The 23,130-nt window shown below is 36.7% G+C and overlaps 1 protein-coding gene across 8 annotated transcripts in view; it reads left to right on the forward strand.

Moving 5' to 3' along the window:
• LOC138705125 (uncharacterized) overlaps nucleotides 1-23,130 on the forward strand; it is a 208,425-nt gene that overhangs the window by 35,588 nt on the left and 149,707 nt on the right. For 2 of the 8 annotated variants that reach the window (XR_011333631.1, XR_011333630.1), the window contains exons 6-7: nucleotides 2,393-2,449; nucleotides 12,160-12,306. Coding sequence is in view for 1 of the 8 variants with exons in the window: in XM_069833777.1 (XP_069689878.1) it covers nucleotides 2,393-2,449 (57 nt within the window). In the remaining 7 variants the exon portion in view is untranslated. The other 6 variants (XR_011333635.1, XR_011333634.1, XR_011333632.1 and 3 more) reach the window with 5 other exon arrangements.

The raw sequence follows: 23,130 nt of genomic DNA on the forward strand, positions 1-23,130 counted from the left end.
CTGTGTAACAAAAACCTTAAGTGAATACCTTCAGAAGACAGATATGAATTTGGAAAAAGCACTTAACCATGTAGAAAATGTTTTAGAAGTGTTACAAGAGGTTAGTGATGCAGCAAAAGACCAGTTTAAATCTATATTCTCGACGGTTTCTACTCAGCTGTCGTCACTTGGAGAGGAAATTAGAATCCGTCGATGTGCATCTGGACAACGTTCACAATTCCGCAGCAATGTTCCTGCTGATAATGCTGAGGAATATTACAGGAGGACTGTATTTTTGCCATTCCTATCTAATATGCAGTCTCAGATAAAAACAAGATTTGCTAAACATAACATTTTGACAAAATTTTTGCGTCTGATCAAGGAAGATGGGGTTGCTAGTGATTTTATAGTTCTGGCCAAGTTTTATTCTCAAGTAGATACTAATTTTTGTGTCCAAGATGAGGAATTGGTATGTGAATTTGAACTCTGGAACACATTTTGTAAAGGAAAACAGTACAAGTCAGTGTGGGAAATGTAGCCTATATTGCATGTGAATATGATTTCTATCCTCATGTGAAAGAGCTGTTGAAGATTTTATTAACATTGCCAGTGTCCACAAGTACAAGTGAAAGGTCGTTTTCGACTCTTAAGAGATTAAAGTCATACCTGAGAAACACCATGGGAAATGATCGTCTAAATGGTCTTGCTTTGCTAAACATCCATCATGATATCACAGTTTCTCCACAAGATGTGGTTACTGCACTAAAGATAAAGCCAAGAAGACTGGATTTTGTTTTGTAAAAAGAAATTGAAAGAGGTATGTTTGTGTGTATATGCGTGCGTGCGTGCATTTATATAACTTGACGTTCTTTCATTGGACCCCCCCCCCCCCAAGAGAAATTCCTGGGTGTGCCCCTGGCTGAGAGTACTTCTTTCTTAAATGTGGCCACTTTACAAGTTTCCAGTCTATAAAATTGTCTCTATTACTGTTCTCTTCTGCTTGTTTTCTGGCTGAATCACGAGCTACTTTTGATGTCATTGATTCTGGTTCACGTTAACATTTTGTTTAAAAAACTTAAAATTGTTTAAACACACGTTAAAAGTGTTAAAATTTTTTAAGAAGGTTATGTACCTTAGACAGACGGCCCGTTTTGATGCCGGTTCTGTATCATCTTCAGTATCCTACGAACTACTGATGTTCCTGTTGATCTTGCATACTGCCATTTGCATTCGTCAGTTGTAGGGGTGGGGGTGAGTTGCTCCTATGGTGGGGGTGTTTGTTTGTGTGCTATGTATCATGATGTCGAATAATGTGTGGGTATTGAACTGTAATTGTGTATTAAGTATATGTTGTGGGTGTGTTATTGTATGTTTGTATATTTCGTATTGTTCTAAGATGTTTAACTGTGGACTTTTTGGTGTGATGTGTAGAATTTCCATATCTGTTTCTGTATTATTGTAGTCATGATTATTGTTGATAATATGTTCTGCGTAATTTGATGTGATGTATGGTTTGGTTATATCTTTGATGTGTTCTTTATATCTTGTTTGAAAGGTTCTTCCTGTCTGTCCTATGTAAAAATGTGGGCAACTATTGCATTTTAGTTTCTAAACCCCAGTTGAATTATATTTATTTGAATGTTTGATGTGATTATTTAGATATTTCTGTGTTGTGTTATTTGTTTTGTATGCTATCTAGTATTTTAGTTTTCTGAATGAAATTGCAATTTTGTAAGTATTGGTTGTGATATGTTAATGTTATTTATTTATTCTCACGTGGTGTTTGTGTTGGTTTGTTCTGTTTTTGTTTTGACTTTTTTATTAGTGTGTCTATCATGTTAGAGTTATACCCATTGTCTTGTGCTATATATTTTATTGTGTTTATTTCTTCAGTATTGTTGTCATTGTTCATTGGTATGTTAATTAATCTGTGTGTCTTTGTACGGAAAACTGCATGTTTATGTTGTATGGGATGGTTAGACGAATTGTGTATGTGTGTTGCAGTTGTGGTGGGCTTCCTGTATATTTTGAATTCATGTCTATTATTTGTTTTGGTTATGGTGATGTCTAAGAAATTTATAGCTTGGTTACGTTCTGTTTCTATTGTATACATTAATTTGGGATGTATTTTGTTGAGTTGTTGATGTAGGTTTTCTATTTGTCTTTTGTTTCCATTATATAGGGCTATTATGTTACCTACATATCGATGCCAGTACATTATTCTCTCTGCGTGTTTGTTGTTGTCAGTGTTTAGTATGTGTGTTTGTTCTATATTATGAATAAAGATTTCAGATAATATACTTGATATAGGTGAACCCATTGGTAATCCTTCAGTTTGTGTATAATATTTATTGTTATGTGTGAACTAATTTTGTTTTGTATTAATCTTTTTTTTAATGTTTCTTCCCTTTAGATCCCAAAGCAAGCAAAGAGCTAGTGGCATACTAGTTGGCATCAAAAGAGGAATACGGTAACTTTAACCTTCAACATTATTAAACAAATGACTGAGGAAGACAAATCTGAAGTAACGAATATATTATGCAAATCTGGCTTTCAGGTAGAAGCTCCCTGTTGTAGAAGTGTCATTTGCAGAATTTGATAACAAATGAGTTCCATCAATTCATACCCTTCCAATTATTGCATTTATACTGGTAACGATAGAGTTATAAATTCTTAACAGTGAGTAGTTTCAATACTAATGTAGTAAAGTCACAAGAAGTATTTCCTTGATGTGCAATATTTCACGAGAATAAAATAAAATTCTCATAGTAACAGCTAAAATGCCTTGTCCATACTAGTTAAGTATTTAAAATGGAGCACGATTATGTACAGAAAAAGCACTGTTTAATAATGTAATTGAAAAAAAAATTAAAGAAACATTTGATATTATCAAAACTTCTGCATTTGTGTCTGACTTTATATTTCCTTATAATATGATTGCATAATTACTCTAGTCCAGTAAATCAGTCAGCTCTGTTACACCATTCTGTTCCTATGGGTACACAGTTGAAAAAGAAATCCACCAATGTCAGCACAAGCCAAGATGATGCACAAAAAACCATCTTGATTGTACTGCTATGTTCACCCATTTAGATTTGTTTGTGTGTCATACTCTTGCTTTATGTTTTAGTCTAAGCATTAATTGTTACTCTGTCAGATCTGTTGGTGTTGTGTTTTCCACAAATAACAAGATATAAAGTCAAGATCAAGAGGACATAATAGTACACGTGTGCAGTAGTTAAGTTGCTATTTTGGAGATTTTTAAGCCAAAAAAAAAAAAACTTTAGGTTCGCACATGCTTATTTGCTTTGTCATGTCTGTTACCTGTCAGATCTGTTACTCCATGTCATGTCTGTTACATCATTCAAAACAGAGCCTCAATTTTTTTCTAATTATCTATCATTAAAGAAATTAAAGCTCAAATATCTCGCCTTAAGGGCAATCTACTAAGATAATTGTTACTGAAAGAATGGTTCGGAGACTTGAAAGCATATAAATGTCCTACTAATCGGTTGCTAGCCGAGGAGTAGTAAGTTCAGTGGTGGGGTTGCCACCTTATAGCCTTTGGACCGGCTTTGGGACTCCGTTCCAGACTCCCAAGACAAATTCTCCACTATATACCACATGGAAGACGATCTTTGGGACGCCCCCTGAAAAGATGGACAGAGACCATAACAGGCCACTGGGCCTAATACCTGCAATGACGATGATGATGACGATGATGATGATGTTGATGATGATGATGATGATGATGATGATGATGATGATGATGATGATGATGGTTTCTGTTAATTACTGAACAAGTTATTATTTTATATTAGGTAAAAGATTTGATATTAAGATATTTAATATACTAATTGTTCATTTTTGATCTGAAGTTAGTTCTGTTACTATTCTAAGAACTATGCACTGTTTGAAGAATATCTGATATAAAAACAAAGGAATTCTATTTCTATAAAGATCCACTGTCTTGTCCCATAACACTCCTGATATTTCGTCGTGCCATCAAAGATTCATCGATGCTTGTAGAGAATGCTGTAAAGCAAGGTCAGTGTACAGTGGCTGATTACTATGGCAGAGACATTGCACTATATTAATACATGCAGAATATGCACTAAATAATACTTTAATTTTGACGTTCTCAATCGTCCATTTGTTATACAAATTTCGCAAATGACCCAGAAATGTATTGTAGTTCTTGAAAACAAAGAACTGTAATTGTTCAGCTGCAACATTGGCTTCCATTATTGCAAACATATCAATGTCTTTATCTATTAGAATTTTATGTATTTTAGTTTTCTTGGCTTGATTAAGGCCCCCAGCATTCCACTGTAAGACCTTCAGCTGAGGTAGAATTATATTGTGTTTTGTCTTCTTATGTGATGCTAAAATATTCCCCGTCCGGAGATCCGAATGAGGGGACTTTTTTTACCTCCGAAATATTTTACTTCGGATTGTATTTGTCACTGGAGCATGTTGGATGGTCGTTTTTTTTTCTATGTTCATTAAACATAGTTCAGGGGGTACCACGAGAAGGCGACCATCATCACCCCCAGAACACCAATATAGCGCGACATATTATTTTGGCAGAAGGCTAGCCTTGTTTCATACTGAGATGTAGTGAATTGATATCTCCTCTCTTGTCCCCTTCAAGCTTCCGAGTCAAGGTCGTAGCCATGCCTTTTTAGAGGTTTAGAGATTTCTGCCACAAATCTCGCACCAAACTCTGCATCCTGGAATGACTGTCAACAGTGAAGGATGTGAGTGAAAACCAAGTCTTACGATACATCATTATTGCAAACGTATAGACCTATTGTTACTAGGTATAATAACTCAATTTTTTTGGGTCTGCTAAGAATCAAAATCTATTAATTTGAGAAAAAAAAATTCCGGCACCTGGAATCGAACCCGGAACCTCTCAGCTGTGCGCGCTGAATGCTCTTTCCATCTGACCCACACCGGGACATGATCCATGGTGACGGCCGAACTTCTCTCATTGTATTATCAATAGCCTACTACCTGCAATTAAGACATTCAAGCCATGTATGCAGGCGCGCATATTTAAATGGCTTCATGGTCATTTTCAACAACAGTTCATGAGTTACTGTTAACATTGATATATACATATATATTTTTTATATGAGGTCTCGCCATCCTCATTGAATAATCAATGGCTATAAGTAGCCATCAGAGGTCTGCATCGACGTTTTCGCTCGAGCGCTAAGTAGTTCATAGCATAATCGATAGGTAGCGCACATGCATGATGGGTAAAATTGTCATGAGCGATAAATCCTCGAACGGTATAAGCCGAGCGTTAGACATTCGTTCTTGTTACAGTGATGAACTGTGTAGTAACATCAAGGATGTTTATCATTTCAAAACTTTGCAGTGTTTAACTAACCTCTCCATAGTACAATTACAAAACTTGCATTAAACTGTAATATAAATATTGTAGGTAAATGTTCTTTTTTTTTTTTTTTTTTTTTCCACGCAGGAATGATTCTGTTTTTGCCATATCTGATAGATGTTATTGGATGTAAATGTAATTATTATAAACGGAGAACACAATCACGATAATGCAAGAACTGTATCAAGTTTTCTAGTAATAATAATAATAATAATAATCTCTAATAATTAGTGTATCAATCTTTGCGTCTGTAACAGTTGTGCAGCTTGATTATTCGTTTTATTATATTTTCTGTGACGTTATCTCTGTACTAATATTGTTATTAATCTACTGCTATATCAATAATATTTTGTAAAACGTTTCTACATTGTCGCAGTATATAGGCGGAACACTATGTATGGACCTATCAAATTATATATGTGGTAAATCAAATATTGAATAATTATGAATTAGCAATAATAACTGTATATCGAAGTTTTTCATACTATTTTATTGATAACTTCATGTTCCTGTTTTGGTACGTTCCACTGACTGTTCCATTAAACGTTTGTCATAAACGCAGAAAATAAAGCCTTATTTTTACCGTGTGAGCAAAACATATGTGTATCTTATTTGTCGCCTTCCATACAAGATAAGACATGTTGGTGAGGTGACCTTGTACTGTGCTTCTATTTATTACGAGCGTATCACGACCTATCTTACCTCACTCAAGGGTGCGACACTCGACCAAGTTCAAGCGAGCGATTTAACTCCAATGCAGCATTCTGATAGCTATACTGTAAATATCTATTAATTTGAGAAAAATTCGTTCCAGCACCTGGAATCGATTCATTGATTATTCAATGAGGATGGCGAGACCTCATATAAGAATATATATGTACCGGTAGGCTATATGAGCCTCACAAGCCTCTTAAGAGCTTAGTCACTGACAGATATTCCCCTCAGAATTTATCATTTGAGCTCAGCACGTGGAACGGCCAGGCGCTACATGCCCAGCAGAGTAGGCGAACTGTCTGGTCTTACCTAGGCTCTCTGCCCTGATCATGGAACCTGTATGTAGTTTCGAAACGTTAGAAATGTTAGCTCCAGGACATAGTGCAATATCCAAATCACATTCACCGTGAAAACCTAAAAAACACATATAATTTAGGGTTATATAGAAGGTCTAACTCCAAACTTGTTAGCAGAATTTTTGTAATGTGACATTGTTTATGCATTGCCAAGAAGAGACAAATGATACTTTGGAGAAATTGCATTAATGCAATCTAAAGCATAAATGAATTCAGAACTGTGTTTTGTACATGTCGAAATGGAAATTAAATAAAACTTGGTTTAATGTAACATAGTAGCAGCAGCAGTATCTATTGCCCAGACACTTGGGAGTTCTCCATTCACCTTCTAACTTTGCAGTATAATTTAGAGTCCGAATCCAAAAAATCTGATGCCAAAGCTGGACATTTTCGTAAATGTTCTTGATTCATCAAAGAGTCTTCTAGATTACACAGGATGCATTTTGGTGAACAAAAAATTTCAATTTTAAACAGGGTGCTGCAAACAGTCATGACCAGTTAGCATCCGAAATTTTGCTACTGAATCATGTCGAAAAGAATCATATACCTTATATATTCTTTTTCAGTAAGTAATACTGACCAAGATTTATTATTGCTGTTTTCTTAAAATTTCTTCAGAATTTTGATTTGAAATTTAATTTTAATGTAACATAACATGACTTAAAATACAGATTAGCCCAAAAAAAGTATACACTGTTTGTTTATAAATAACTTTAGAACAAATTCAGACAAAATTCTCATTTTCGGGGAAATTGTAGCTTAATGGATAGGTCGAAGAGGTGCTGTCGAGTACGCAGCACAGTCCCCAAACCTAACATCAATTTCTACATATGGGGGACCCTAAAGGATGTTGTTTATTGGGAAACGCCAGCTACACTGGATGTGCTACGAGAACAAATCAAAATTTAACGTCATGTGCAGCTATGACACTGGACACATTACAGAACTTAGTTCGTGGAGCAGTTCGGCGGCATCAGTAGTGTTTGGATGCTGTTGGTGGTCACTTTGAACAATTTCATGAAAAACGAGAATTTTTTCTCAATTTGTTTCACTGTTTTAGGACCCCATCTTCTTTCATTCAGAGCAGAACTAAGTACAGATCTAATACTTTTCTTCTTAGGCATAATTGACAACTTATCCAACTAAATATAACAACTATAAATAAACAGAACACTACAACTATACTTATTTCACTATTTTTAGGTCTATGTAAATGTTTCTGTGTAAATGGAACACTCAGCAAACGAATATAAACCCACAACACAAAACTAAACACTCAACTAACGATTATAAATGCACAAAACAAACCAAACAAGGCTGCAGGCCGAGTTTGATAACCAGTCTACTATTGTAATATGAAGTTACGACATGTGTACCGTACAAAGTTTCATCTGCTTTGATAAAAAAATAATGTAAAATTGAATATTGTCAAAATGTAAAATTTTTATTGCCAGCTATATACATTTGCTTTGTAGGTGATCGATTCATATAGAGGGCCTTGTACGAGAAACATTTGAAGCTATATACATTTGCTTTGTAGGTGATCGATTCATATAGAGGGCCATGTACAAGAAACATTTGAAGAATGTTATTATTGTCGGTACTGTCACCATGACTATTTATAAATATAAGTGTCAATGGTATTGCATTAACAGCTGTACTGATTTATTAATTCCAACAAAATCGCGACAGAGGTATGAAGAGGAATATAAGAAGTTTTAAGAGTGTGTAAAAAAAAGTAGAGAATATTTCTGAAAAGTTTATGCTTGAATATTGTTAAATGAAAAGTGAAAAGAAGAAATCAAGTTCTCTGTGGATTCATTATTCTATGCTGCGGTGTACGGTATCACTGAAGAAAAACGTGGACATCAATCAGTAAGTAGACACAATAATTGTTAGCTTTTTAAAGCAAAAAAGTGAATTGTGAAAATGTTACCATTAATGTGTATAACAAATAAAAAGCTTACAAGGACAAGGATCCTGCTGATCCAAAGTTGCACTCGGGCATGGGTTCAATTCCAGCTTGTGCTCATTACTGGTAGTTTTTCCGAGGTTTTCTCCAACCATAAGACGAATGCGAATGTCAGGTAATCTTTGACGAACCCTCAGCCTCATCTTCCCAAATACCATCACGCTATTACCAATACAATCAATGCCAAATATCCTAGTAGTTAATACAGGGTCGTTAAATAACCAACTAAAAAAATTGCAGAGAGCAATCAGAGTAGTATAATGAAGCATTAATGGTTGAAGTGTTGATCAAAACTTTTTAGTGGTTATGGTAGCAGTATGTGTAAGAAAAGTAAATAGTTGGTGTACTATGGTTGATGTTTAAGAAAGTGCGAAGTTAATACAGTGCTAATAGTACCTCCATCCATGCCAACAACTCTGCTACAGAAAAGAATAATAAAGTTATGCCTTAATAAACTCTTAATAACCCTTCAGAACTGTTGTATTCAGGATTTAAAGTATTTGACTTCCATCAAATTTATAACAATGTATTATTGAATTTCGTACATAAAAACCGAAATATATTTAATTTATATTCACATAAATCAGTGATGTCAATTGATGCCCATAGGAGCAAGCGCGTGCTTTAGAGCTCAGGAGAGCCTGTTCAGGGATGGTCAGCACTGATTCAATAGATAAAGGGAAGAGAACTTATTAAAACTGTATCCATGTTAAATTTTAGATTTGTCTGGAAGTATTGCATTATAAGAATGTAAGTTTTAATTTTAATGTTCATTTTTCACAAGTTTGATTTTTTTGTTCAAAAGAAATATTTTCTCAACTTTCTTTATAGACAAGTGAAATTTTCAGATACAGGCCTATTTATTTAGTAGCCTTACAGAATGTTTTCGTTAATTTAATATACCGTAAATGCATATTACTGAAGTTAGTGTATTGAAAGTTTTGAAAATATTCGCATGGAAATGAATGACTAACAAAGCAACTACTGTTACATCATAAGCAAAAGATACATCCCCATGTGTTGTAAAAATGTCAGCTCTATAGCTTCAGCACATTTCGAGAAAATAATTTAATATTCTGATGATAGGAAGTTGCTCACCAATATCACCTTAAAAGCATAATGTGATAAGAGTTTTGTTATGGAATATTAGTTACACTTAAAACATATACAGCACCTAGGTAACTTTGCTGTGTACTGTAATATTTTCTTGATTAGTTGATTGATTATTTTTATAGGGCTAAAGGTATCATCAATATCAATTACAACTTGTCATGTCATACTCAATCTCTTTTTTTGGGATATTTAGTACAGTATAGTTGTACTACTATGGAATTTATGTGAATATTCCTTCTTAACTCTTAATTATGTTATTAACATTTAAAAACAACTGCAATATTAAGAAATTGGTATTAGTACTTTTGTTTTACAGACAATATAGATAATATCAAACAGAAAGAAGCCATATAAAAATAACGACATAAAAGTCACGTTCCGTTTGAAGTTTGTGCACCACTGTTTTCTTAATCCTACAGGCTGCTTACTCATATACACAACCCTTCCTCTTTCCATACTTAGCGCTTGATGCCCGCGCTCGACGTCAAGGTCAGAAAAATGCGCTTGCTTTGACATCACTGACATAAATATAAAACCAAAAGATCAGAAAACATATATTATGCTTAACAGAACCTAAATGTATCATAACTGTAGCATATAATCACAGTAGCTATTTCGGTGCAAGGCTTTATAACATGGTAACTTAATAGCTAAATTCCCAAATATACACTATCTACAAAAAAGTAATTGGGCACTATTTTTGCCCCTTTAGAACCTCGTGGTACCACCTCTTGTTGCTATAACAGCAGCCACCCTTTCAGGCATGTTTTCCACTAGTTTGTGTGGGATATCCACTGGAATGCGTCGCCATTCCTCTTGCAATATGGCACTCAGTTGGACAATGGAAGTTGGCCGAATTTCCCGAAACCTCAATCGCCGGTCCAATTCGTCTTAAAGGTGCTCAATGTGATTGAGATCAGGACTCTGTGCAGGCCAGTTCAACTGGTCACCTTATTGTCTGCATACCACTGCACAGTAGAAACATGACTTCTAGCAATTACTTTTTGGTAGATAGTGTACAATTTACTAATGCTCCTTATTTTAAAAAATCAATTAAAAATTCCTGTCTAGAGAGAAAATTTAAAGTTCAATTATTCTGATATGTTTTTCTTCTTCTTTTTTCTTTTTCTTTTTTCTTTTTCTTTTTTTACTTTTTACTCTGTTATTTAATAAAATATCTTAACATTATGTGGAATGCCCTCTGAGCACGAGTACGTAACTTACTCTTTCTGGGGATGCTAGAATGTTTTTATATAAAAAAGCAATATGTATCTTTGTTCTACGAGGGCTATTCATAAAGTAGCCATTTATTTTTTACAAACCTGTGAATGACGTTACAGAATTGGGTTACAATACGTTTGAAATTGTACACTCTAATTTATTTTTCCACACATTTTCCAGTCACATTGAGACACTTGTCGTAGCATTTGACGAGCTTTGAAATTCCACAATCGTAGAATTCGGCCAACCTACGACGCTGATTCTCAACTCTTCGTCATTGTCAAAGCACTTCGAGCCAAGTCACGTCTTCATGTGCATGAAGAGATGGTAATCGCTAGGTACCAAATGTGGGCTATAGGGAGGGCGATCCAATACTTCCCAGTTGAACTTTCGGAGTTTGGTCACAGTATGACGCGCTGTATACGGCCGGGTGTTGTCATACAGGAAAATCACCCCAGAGCTCAACATTTGTTGTGACGTTTGTTTTAAATTGCGCTTTTCAAGTTTATTAGTGTGTTACAGTAACGCTCAGCGTTAATTGTCGCATTCCTCTCCAAGAACTCCATTAGCAAAATTCCTTTTCTGTCCCAGAAGACAGTTGCCACAAGTTTCCTCGTGGAAAGTGTTTGACGACACTTTGTGGAATTTTTCAGGGAGTGAGTATGGCCCCACTGCATTGATTGAAGCTTTGTTTCTGCATTCACATACCGCACCCAAGTCTCATCTCCTTTCATAATCTGATCGAGAAAAGCATCACCTTCTCTTTCGTAATGCTCAAGAAAGGACAGTGCTGCTCCCATCGGCTGAGCCTTTTGTTCCTCAGAAAGGAGTTTAGGAACCCATCTGGCAGAAAGTTTCCAGTAGCCCAAATCTTCGGTAATCACTTTGTACACAAGAGTACGACTAATCTGTGGAAAATCCTCACTAAGCTCTGACATGGTAAACCTGCGGTTTACTCTAACCTTTTTGTCAACCAAACAAATCAGATCTGCATTCACGATACTCGGTCGAGGTTCTCTCTTCATCATGGACATTGGTTCGCCCATTTTTGAACATACAGCACCATCCAATTTTTAACAGTCTCCCGACTTCCGCATTTCTCTTCTCTTCAAACTTTTTCCTACCTTATTTTTGCATAATGTAAAAATTAATTGAAACATTTAATTTTTACGTGGTTGAAGGTGATTTATATGATGGATTCTCTTGTTCCAGAGATGCCCTGGAATGTGCAGCTAAGCTTATACAAAGAGTGTTTTCTGTTATGAACATTAAGTAATCAGATATATACATACATTCGTATATATGGTCTCGCATCCACATTGAATAATGAAGACTACTATTTTTTGTTAGTAGTCAACATGTAGATACCTATTAATTTTGAGAAAAATTCGTTCCAGCACCGGGAATCGAACCCAGGACGTCTCAACTCTGCGTGCTGAGCGCTCTTTCCAACTGAGCTATGCTGGGACATGATGCACGGTGCCAGCCGAACTCTCCTCATTATATCATCAATGGCCTACTACCTGCAATTTAGACATATACCGGTAAGTCATATATGCAGGAGCACATATTTAAATGACTTATGGCCAATTTTAACAAGCTTGTTAACATTGATATATACCTATACTCACATATGAAGTCTCGCAATCCTCAGATGTTCGAAAAAGGAGCGCGACACTTTAATCAAATCAGAACTGCAAATCACAGTCAACTTCAATTACTCATGTAGGAAATTTTTACAATTTGTTTGAAACTATTACACTAGATAAAATATCTCAAAATACTTTAATTTAAGCCTAACTGCCAAAATGTACAATAAAATTGTTTTTAGTGCCGCTAACTGAATTTAATAATTTTTCAATTTTTTATGTGAAATATTGTAGACCACTTAGTCTCCCATATTTTCTTCAAAAATAGTTGGCAACCCTAGCACCAACACTATTTCTACCCAAGTCTGAAATCAGAGTGAAAAGTCCATGTGCTTGTGTAATACTCATACATGTTTTCCATCTATTAGGAATATTCACAGTTTGCTGTATCTTCAAATGATTCTTTGGACATTCTGTAATATTCTGTGAATTTGTCTGGATGCTGTTCCAACTCCACCAATAAAACACTACAAGCACCATGATTTTCAACGTTTTGAACCAATGAATCCGAAACCTATGCCTTTATCTTCGCATTCTTATTATTGACAATAGCAGAAGATCTCCATCTGATGACTCCACACTGAATGACTCATTAGATCAAATAACATGGCGTTATGTGTCACGCTCCATGTGCCATGCATCATGTTTCTTGCATCATACGGTGTGTTAACATGCAGGGTCGAATCTAGCTACTTGACGCCTCTAGGCAGAGAAAAATATTTCTGCCCCTTATTTCGCCCTATATGCGTCATTTGGATCAAATGAAATAGTTGATTCTGCGTCATTATTACTGTTTCTAATATCAGAAACGCCTGACTAAAATGAACCACACGCTGCACTATTTTCGGTAACTGCTGTTCACCACATTATTACACTCTGATGTACCTGGACTCGAACTGGAACAAGCTGGCTATGTTTGTTTTTTAAATAACACATATTTTTGCACTTTTTCTCACCATTTCCTCTCTTTTTATTGCCTTGTCTTTCTCGAGTTTCCGGTATTGTTGTTTAGTCAACTGTCCGAAGACAGGTCTGGAACCCACAAGTGACATCATCAAGGCATCACTCATAAGGCAACTAGGCCAGGAGATAATGGGGTAGGGTGACCAGTTCCTTTCCCCCTCCATTGCATACAACGCTAACTAGCTACATATTACACTAATGAGATTTTAGATGCAGTTCATCCTCTGACACATATCGTCAAATGAGATGTACTGTCTGGTAATAGATTTACATATCAGCCAGAACCTCAATAAGAGGTGTTTCTAGTATTGAGAACCACTGAGATTTTTCCGACTTTCACTCATTATAATGAATATTAAAATATAAATCACCTAGGTACAAAACAACTGCACCCTTTACCGTTTGAAATTAAACTGAACTCCCAAGCGTCCGGCTGATACAACGACTGGCGGTATTTTCTTTGAATTTAAGTCTGAATGGAGATTGCTGAGTGTTGATACTGGCTACTCTTATGACAGAGTTAGCGGCGTTCTCATCAGTTCATCACAAAGCTTGTGATTGCGAGCAACGAGATTTGCCTTCCTAACATATCATAATATAATACCATAAGTTCTTTAATGTTATTATGTGACACTCTCACAGTGAGAGGGCATAACACTTTTTCTGTGCGTTTTCTGACCATTAGTTAATGGAGAAAATGGTGTTAAAAGATAGAGAGAAAGACTCTGCGCTACACTACTACATTTCCAGAAAACTTTAATTTTTCTCTCTGAGTAAAGAACACGTCTGCTTGTCATGTGGTTCTGAAAATGGGTATATTTCCTGCTTTTGTTGTGTTTATTTAATTTGTGGGATAACGTAATAGTGTATTTGTGTATTACGCTGTGCTAAGTAGGCCTCCTTGAACTTATATTTTTGTAGTGAGTTATAGCGAGGCAATTACCACTTTGGCATCTGCCGAGTGCACAGGTAATGTGTCAGAAGTCTACAGGTAGGTGTTCTTATTTTCTACCAATATATAAAAGGTTAAGTAACACCATAAAACACTATTTTTAAAAATGAAGAGAGCCTGAAAATTCATATCCACATCTTGCCAATTGGACGTACTTGATGCTAGAAAAATTTGAGCTTTAATTGAGTGTAATCAGTGCAGTGCTTGACAAGGTCAGGAGAATTGAAGGAACTCTCTTAATATGGTAACAGGCATTGTGATGGATGAACATTACAGTACAATGTTGAGAACAATGTATACGGTAAACTGTAGAAAGAACTGTTTATAATAGCATTTGGACTTTGCTCTGTGTTATGGATGAACATTGCTACGTCTTTTAGCTAAAAATTTCCCGAAGATCTGGCATTCATCCTCTTCATGTTGCCTTGCTGCAGATGCCATCAGAATTTCAAATATGCCATATTGAGCCTCTATTCCTCGATTCTTCGCTTTTTAGACATGAAGGGCGGATATAAGGCGTATTGTCTTTATTATTGTTGTTCTTTCTGTTTCTTTTTTAGAAGTAATGGAAACCAGGAAAGTTCGAGGGGTCCACTCTGTATTATTCTATCTGTGGCATTTGAAGAGTCAACTTAAAAAAAAAAAAACTTTTATTCATTTGGAACAACTGGATAATGCATACCATACAGCAGTGCCAAATATGCTCGCCATTGGGGCTCATGACAGGAAGAACTTGGCTCTGAGATCAAACTGCGCATGCACAGACTTCTCTTGTAGTGTCACCGTGATCCTTATCTGGATTTATTTTCGCGTGTACATTCCTAATCAAATGAAGTTCCCTTTGTACTCCAGTTACACATCTTGTATATACGAAGATTAGGTTTGGTTAGTTTAGGTTTTTATTAACCCATTAACGCCCAAATTATTTTTATTAAAAAAAACGAAAATAATATATCTATTTCATAAATTTCATCCATAAGATGCCAAGAATATGTTTTGTTTATTCTGCCGTGCACCAAGTAGCTGAAAATCACCCGGTCTATAAATAGACCGCTGGGCACTTATGATATCTGCGTATTCATTTGCAATAAAGTAAATATATTTTTATGTGTATTTAATGTAGTATAACCAGAAACATTTACACCAATATAAATAAATTTATTTATGACATTTTAGTATTTAATGCAACAATACAATGCTGCAGCAATAATGAAACATTTATTTTCGGAATGTCTGTCTTTACCGAGTGTGGTAAGGCTCAAAGCATTTTTGACAGAGGGTTTAATCACACTTCTTGCGGAATGTTACTGGTCTGCATTTACACCATTCCATCTGGCAGTGTTTCTGAGAGGGTCGTTTTGCCATGAAATGACCTCTACTATCTATCCTCATACCAAATTTCACTCATCGAGGTGATGGAATAGGGCACTCCATTCTCTTGCAGTTCGAAAACATCTAGAGATATTGAATTCAAGTAGGTCCAGGGAGTCTCGTCCATGTATTTCTCTGTAGACAATCCAACCATTTACTATAGCCATATCCAGCATTCTGACAAAGAGATCTCAGTACCACTTTTTTCCATGAATTGAAGTGGCATATTTCCCTGCTAACCAATCATGATGGTCCACTCCACCCATGTACTTACCGTATTTCTTGAGATTTTTCCGGAGTTTTCTCTCAACCCAATATAAGCAAATGCTGGGTAACTTTCGGTGCTGGACCCCGGACTCATTTCACTGGCATTATTATCTTCATCTCAAACAGACGCTAAATAACCTAAGATGTTGATAAAGTGTCATAAAATAACCTACTAAAAAAATATGACCTGTTGTTGCTGCACACTTATATTCTGTCTTATATTTCTGTCCCACCTGCTTGCAGAAGCCCCTACATCAAAGTTTGATCCTACAGGTACACATCTGTTGTCATCCCACTTCACGAACAGAATTTCACTATTAGTGTCAAATGTATAATCGCAGGACTCTCGTACTGCATTCTGTAGTAATTTCGTATCCTGAAGAGTAAAGGCATCCATTCTGTTTTCTCTCACAGTTTCTGTAATCCGGAAACCAAGATCCTGAAGGTGGAGCAAAAGGTCTCTACTTATAAAAAAAATTATCAAATTATGTGTCGTGAGCATGAGGATGTACAATGCAATAGAGCACATTCAGCACAACTCTGCTGCCTAAGACAAAGTCGTGCCTATTATTGACGTCATTTCAGCTGTGTCCTTACCAGAGATTTTTTACACAGGGAACAGAAAACCTCAATGTGATGTTGGCCACAGAAGAAATTAGTCAAAAGTGATACCATCTGACATAATATTACGAAAGAAAACGAAGCAATATGTCGTAAAAAAGTAAATCCTTGGTGCTACAGCCCATGAAGGGCTAAGACCGACCAGCCGGCTACTGACCTCACGTCCACGTGCCGAAGCAGAGGTGGACGATCATCCAATCAGAATAGAAGTATCGTGTGGTTAGCACGATGATCCTCCCAGCCGTTGTAGCTAGTTTGTCAAACCGGATTTTTGCTACCTATCGTAGCTCCCTAAGTGCATCACGATGCTGGGTGGGCACTGGTCCCATACACTGGCCGAAATTTCATGACAAAATTTCTTCCCCCATGAGGACTCGAACCACGTTCATTCCGTAACACGAGTCCTAGACAGGATGCCTTAGACCATGATGCCACAGCACAGGACAGCAATATATCATACCATCACAATATTGAATTTTTTTCTGTTTACTGTTATAATATGTTGGTGAAAATAGGATGCATGGTTTTCTTTATTGGTCGAGAAATATTATTGCATATTTTATAGACCTCTGTACTTCGAAGAAAGAAGGAATATATCCATTGTTCAAAAATGTATACACTGCAGACGTACACCATATCACATTTATTTCCAATTTAGGGCATACAATAACATGTTCTGGGGATCGAATAGGTGCTAATCATCTTTCAGATGCTAATCTACTTGCAATAGCACAGTCCTACTGCCGACAGTCACTTGCTGATATCAACCGTTGTGGTACAAAATGCAATGACACACCTTTCTCCACTGTTATTTTCACGTGATATCATAAGTGCCCAGCGGTCTATTTATAGACCGCAGCCGTTTCAGTTCATATTCCTCCAATCATTTTACATAAATTTGTGTTTTTCTTTTGTGATGCAATAGTAATAACCTTGACACTACTAAATCACAAATCAATAACAATATCGACACATTATAATACGGAAAATTAATTATATTCCTTACACAGTGCGACATTATTTTATACCTAAATAATTCGAACTAAGATACCTTAATGAATTCTTATTTTTGAAGGAGGATAAAATGTTGGCAAGTTTAGTTAACATCTTACATGATATATTTATGATGATCATTAATATTGAATCAGTGGGGCGCCAATAAAAAAATCTAATGTAGTCGAGTGTGCAAGGGTCAATAAATAGACCATTGGGCGTTAATGGATTAATCAAGTCCGCGCATGCGTAGTTTGATCTCAAAGTAAGTTCTTTCTGTCGTGAGCTGCATGTGTCATTAGTGACCAGACCATACTAAGCCATGTGAAACAAAAGAGAATCGAAATGTTGCTAGTAAAATTGGTGATGATATTCTTTAACACTAAATCCCTGCACTTTTAAGTGCAAGATCTATGGAGTATAATGACGACTTTTTTAATACACTAAAAGAAGATATCATAACACTTTAACACGGCGAAATTAATGAGAAATATGATGTGGTCCAGGGAAATCGTTGAAATCAACAGTGTGTGTAACTGACATTAATACATTATCTCCTCGTCAAACCCCAGCCAACCTTATCACTGGCAAAGTGTGTAATTAACACTAATGTACTTATCTCCTTATCTAAACTTGTTGCTACAGTCAATTTTATATCATGGAGTGCAATTTGGTGGTTCCTTTGAACACCCCCTTACAGATTTATGACTTTCTACACAAACACCTCTGACCAGTCCATCGCCCCAACATTGCAGAGTTGCCACAATCTTGGCGACCTTCGAAATGAGAGGATTAGTGGCCGTCATCCTCATCTGGACACCACGTGTTTTGAAAAAAAAAGCAACGTAATATCACGAGCTCACCGCTCAATGAATACTACAGAATACACTCTCAATTATACTTTCATGTTAACTGATGGGATTCTTGGAATTCAGAAAATCTTTGGCAACTCTGCCTCCACGTGGATTTGACAGGATCCTGTCAATTCTTCTGAACGAGGGTTGTGATTGGTTACTAACAGGCAAAGACAAGATTTTCATCACAGTAAGAACACATTTATTTATGACAACCAATTAGTAGGGGGCAGAAGAAGGTCTGTCGGCAAAGTCCTTTCTACGAAACTGCACTCCATGGACTATAATAGTGAAGCTCTCTCTCAGTAATGTTGAGAATGAGGGAATGAATGAGAAAAAAATAAATTTCTCCTCGTAATGACGTCATGCCCTTATGTTGGCAACATTGTATACTTGATTATCATTGCAATGCCACGTTGAAAGCTGCGGTACCTAATTCTCCAGTTTAGTGGTTTATTTTTTTCTCTGGTGCTTTAAAATTATTCAGTCAGTTATTTGAGAAACTACACATGTTCCTTTCTGCTAGTTTTGAGAAAAGTGAATAAAACTGTCAGCTATATATGATTTGCAGTATTCTTGACATTCTTAAGAAGCTTACCTTGTAATATGAAGGCGCAATGGGGCCCAAAATGTCCAGTGCATGTGTGATTTCTCAAATGAAATATTAGTAGCAAAAAAATCTGTATATTTTGCTTTAAGTACAATACAGTGTTGTTAAATTACATTTATATGTCATAATTGAATTATATATTTAAAATTTTCCTTTACAATGCAAAAATGAAAGGCAAAATTGTATACTTTTTGTAGCTACAAACATTCATATATTAAAGCTCTTCAGGTGCTGTAAAATATTTTGATTTCATGCTCATTGGGAAAATACTTTGTAACTTTTTTACATCATTTCCAACACAACATATTTTACATTAGCATATGAATAATTTTGCAACCAGCATACATGTGCTTACCTTTGTCATTATCCCAGTGAATGTACGCATGTTACTTTAATTTACTGTACATTATGTTATTTCAAAACCCGAAATCCATCAAAACCAGTTTCAAATAGGCCTGTAAAGACTAGTTTAAGCAAACAAAGGCATAAACAAAAAGCGTATATGCAAAGCGAGTTTTCGTAAGGTCTAGCCCAGCTCTGGGCACAACAGGGAATTGAAACGGAACTCTGAAACCCCCACCCATGTCTTTTTCGCTTACACTGCCTTATAAACAAACACACAATAGGCTCTATGCATCGTGATGGATTGCAGGTAACCAGCGAGAGCTGAAAGTTTGTAAAAACTATGATGCCTGCCTTATACAATCTGTCACTCAGCAATGCTTACCTTCCTGTCTACTCGTCTCAGCCAGGGAAGGTGGAGTGGGGAGTTAAGGGGAAATCGGCAGTGACTCGATTGAGTTACTAGTGCCCAGGCCTGGTCTAGCCTAAACAAACCAAACCGAACCTGTCACTGATTCTAGATCTTACGAAAACTCGCTTTTTATCTATGTACATTTGTTTAAGCAGGTCTGCCAAGTTAGCTCTGTGGCAGCACGTCTGCCTCCAGACTAGCCGGTGGGTTCGATTCCCAGTGGGATCAGAGATTTTCATGTAAAATTTGTAGTGGTGCAGAACTAAATTGTGCACCAATATGCCTGGGTTAAATCCCAAATCTCTCTGCAGTGCATATGAAGAGACGGCATATGTCACTGTTGATAGTGATTAGACCATTGGATGAGGACGTTAAGCCTGGTGGCCCCCTTGTTGCTATTCGACAGGAGTAGGCTATGTGCCGGCACCATATTTCCCCTTCTCCCTTCCTCTTCATTATCATCCTCACCCATTCCCTACACTACACTTACACGAACACTTACACATACACTCACCCTAGTACACGACATAACTCTTCACATGATACACATCATGTACAGCGTGGTCTGCCGAAGTGGTGTACAATTCAAAATGGATCATAGTCCTGCCATCTATCCGATATATGCGGAATCTGAATCACGCAAGTGCACAGTGGGCCAGACTGAATAAAAAATGGGACAAAATTGAAAAAATGAACTTTTTTTTACAATACTTTTGACAGTGTATATTCATAGTAGGGATCCTGGTGAGCACTAAACTCATTCGTCTGGCTGTATGATCTAACAGACTCTGTAACTTCACTTCTGCACTTATTTCTGTCAGAGTAATATCACATGGATAGCAATGCAGCTTTGCTTCTCGAACTTCATTGTACGCTGGATATAAATCTACATTTCTACATTTTCTTGTAGTCTCAATAAAGTGTACTGGTACTTAGATAATTTCGTACCCATTATCAGGGCTAAAACGTCATCACCACTATATTTTGCAACATTTTTTGCAGGAACCACTATGCTCGTTATATGCAGTTGGAATTTTTGCCACACGGGTTGGTGTACTTACAGCATTTTCCATTAGTTTAGCTGCTTCTCTTTACCAGAAGCCTTCATACTTAGCCGAGTAGCAAGAACAAGCGCAGCAGGATCAGCAGCTTCTCTGAGATGTTCAGTTTTCCTCCTCTTGGTCTTCTTAGATGATTCAGAGAACAATTTTCTTGGATGAGCAGAATGACTATACAACTATGAACATCCAGCCACATGTTCAACATGAAATTTATTACAGGGGGCAGGTTAAATTCTTGATCCAGTGAACTGCCAATTTTTCTTCCTATTTATTTTTCATTCTGTAGCAATACTGCTATCTTTTATTCTAATTACTGCAGAATGAACTATTTTTTTTCTTTAGTTCTGAAGAAAAATCTTGTTGACAATTTTCACGTTATCCTAATTATGAAATAACAAACTCATGAACAGCTGTCTTATCATTATTATTTGCAGCAAGGCTTCCATGATTTTACAGTGTAAAAAACAGCAGTGGAATAGTAATTAATACGAGAGGGATCCAGGAAATAACGACCGTTTTGTTGTAATAATTAAAAAAATATATATTTATTTGAAAAAACAATGTCTGTTACATAACTGAAGCTTCCTTTACTTCTCTACATAATCACCACCTACATTTAAACATTTGTCGTATCTGTTCACTAGCTTTAGAATTCCTGTGTTATACTCCTCTGCCACCAGTTCATTAAGCCAGGTGTTCACTGTCTTCTTCAACTCTTCATCACTTCCAAAACGCGTACCACCCAGAGTCTTTCAGCTTAGTGAAAAGGTGAAAATCGCTAGGAGCAAAGTCTGGACTATAGGGCAGATGATCAAAGATTTCCCAACCGAATTGATCCAGCAATTCTCGAGTTGAAGCAGCAGTGTGCGGGCGGGCGTTGTCGTGAAGAAGCACAACTCCTCTCGAAAGCATTCCTCGCCTCTTGTTTTGGATGGCTCGCAGTAGTTTTCGTAAAGTCTCACAATAACGATTTGCATTCATCGTAGTGCCTTTTGGCATGAAATCCAGCAAAAGAACACCTTTGCGATCCCAAAAGACAGTAGCCATGACTTTTTGTGTTGAGAGAGTCTGTTTGAATTTTTTCGGTTTCTTGGGTGATGAGGGATGATGCCATTGACGTGATTGGCACTTGGTCTCTGGGGTGTTGTCAGACACTCAGGTCTCATCACCAGTCACAATTTGATCAAGAAAGGCGTCTCCATCTGTGTGATATCGCATCAAGAATGTCAATGCTGAGGCCATTCTCTGAGTTTTGTGTTGGTCACTCAGTTGCTGTGGAACCCATCGTGCACAGATTTTGTGGTAGCCAAGATGTTGTGACACAATTTCACCAAGCAAAGAACGAGAAATGTCAGGAAAGGCAATATGCAATTCGTCGAGTGATGTGCGCCTGTCTTGCAAGATTCTGTCGTTCACTTTAGTCTTCAGATCTTCTGTGATGAGTGATGGGCGTCCGGGTCGAGTTTCATCGTGGACATTTGTTCGCCCATTGTTGAACATTTCGCACCATTTTCTCACATTTCTTTCATTCATTACAGTATCACCATACACTTCTTTCAATTGCCGGTAAATGTCTGCAGGTTTCAAATGTCGGGCATGCAAAAATCGAATCACACTCCTCACCTCACAGTCGGCGGGATTATCAATCGCGTCGTTCATTTTGAAGTAACACAAAATGCACAATGGCGACTTGTTGCAACCAGTACTCACAACATTATGAGAACACATGTTAAGGAAGCCAGTTGACCTTCAAACAAGGAAGGGGAGTCAGCTGCGCGGCGGGTATGCGCGAACGGTCGTTATTTCCTGGATTCCCCTCGTAATACTGTACGTAGGTATCTGAATTTTCGCATATTAATCAGAAAAGTGCAAGTAGCTGCAGCTGAATACGACTTTTCTGCAATCTATAGGATCTGTTTAAACCATCGACACAAAAGTTTTCGTAACATCGAGTGACACGCACTTTATAACCCTCTTTAAATATTGAAAACTAAAATATATTAGCTTAAATTGCATTCCTCCAAGTTATCACAAATATTTACACTCTATATAAACCAATTCAAAATTACATGTATTCCTAATAAAACCTACCCTTTGTTCTAACATTCTCAGCCATTGTTATTTCCTTATTCACGAATATGACCACGTAACACACACCACTGTCTGAAGCGCACGGCCTAGGACTGACTGGTGCGCTATCGCCTTGGTTACAATGGGAGATATTAATAATTTTGAGTTGTTATTTATCACTCGACAATCCCGAGTTCTAACTC

This window comes from Periplaneta americana, chromosome 8 (genome assembly GCF_040183065.1).
Source record: "Periplaneta americana isolate PAMFEO1 chromosome 8, P.americana_PAMFEO1_priV1, whole genome shotgun sequence".
Classification (NCBI taxonomy): Eukaryota; Metazoa; Arthropoda; class Insecta; order Blattodea; family Blattidae; genus Periplaneta; species Periplaneta americana.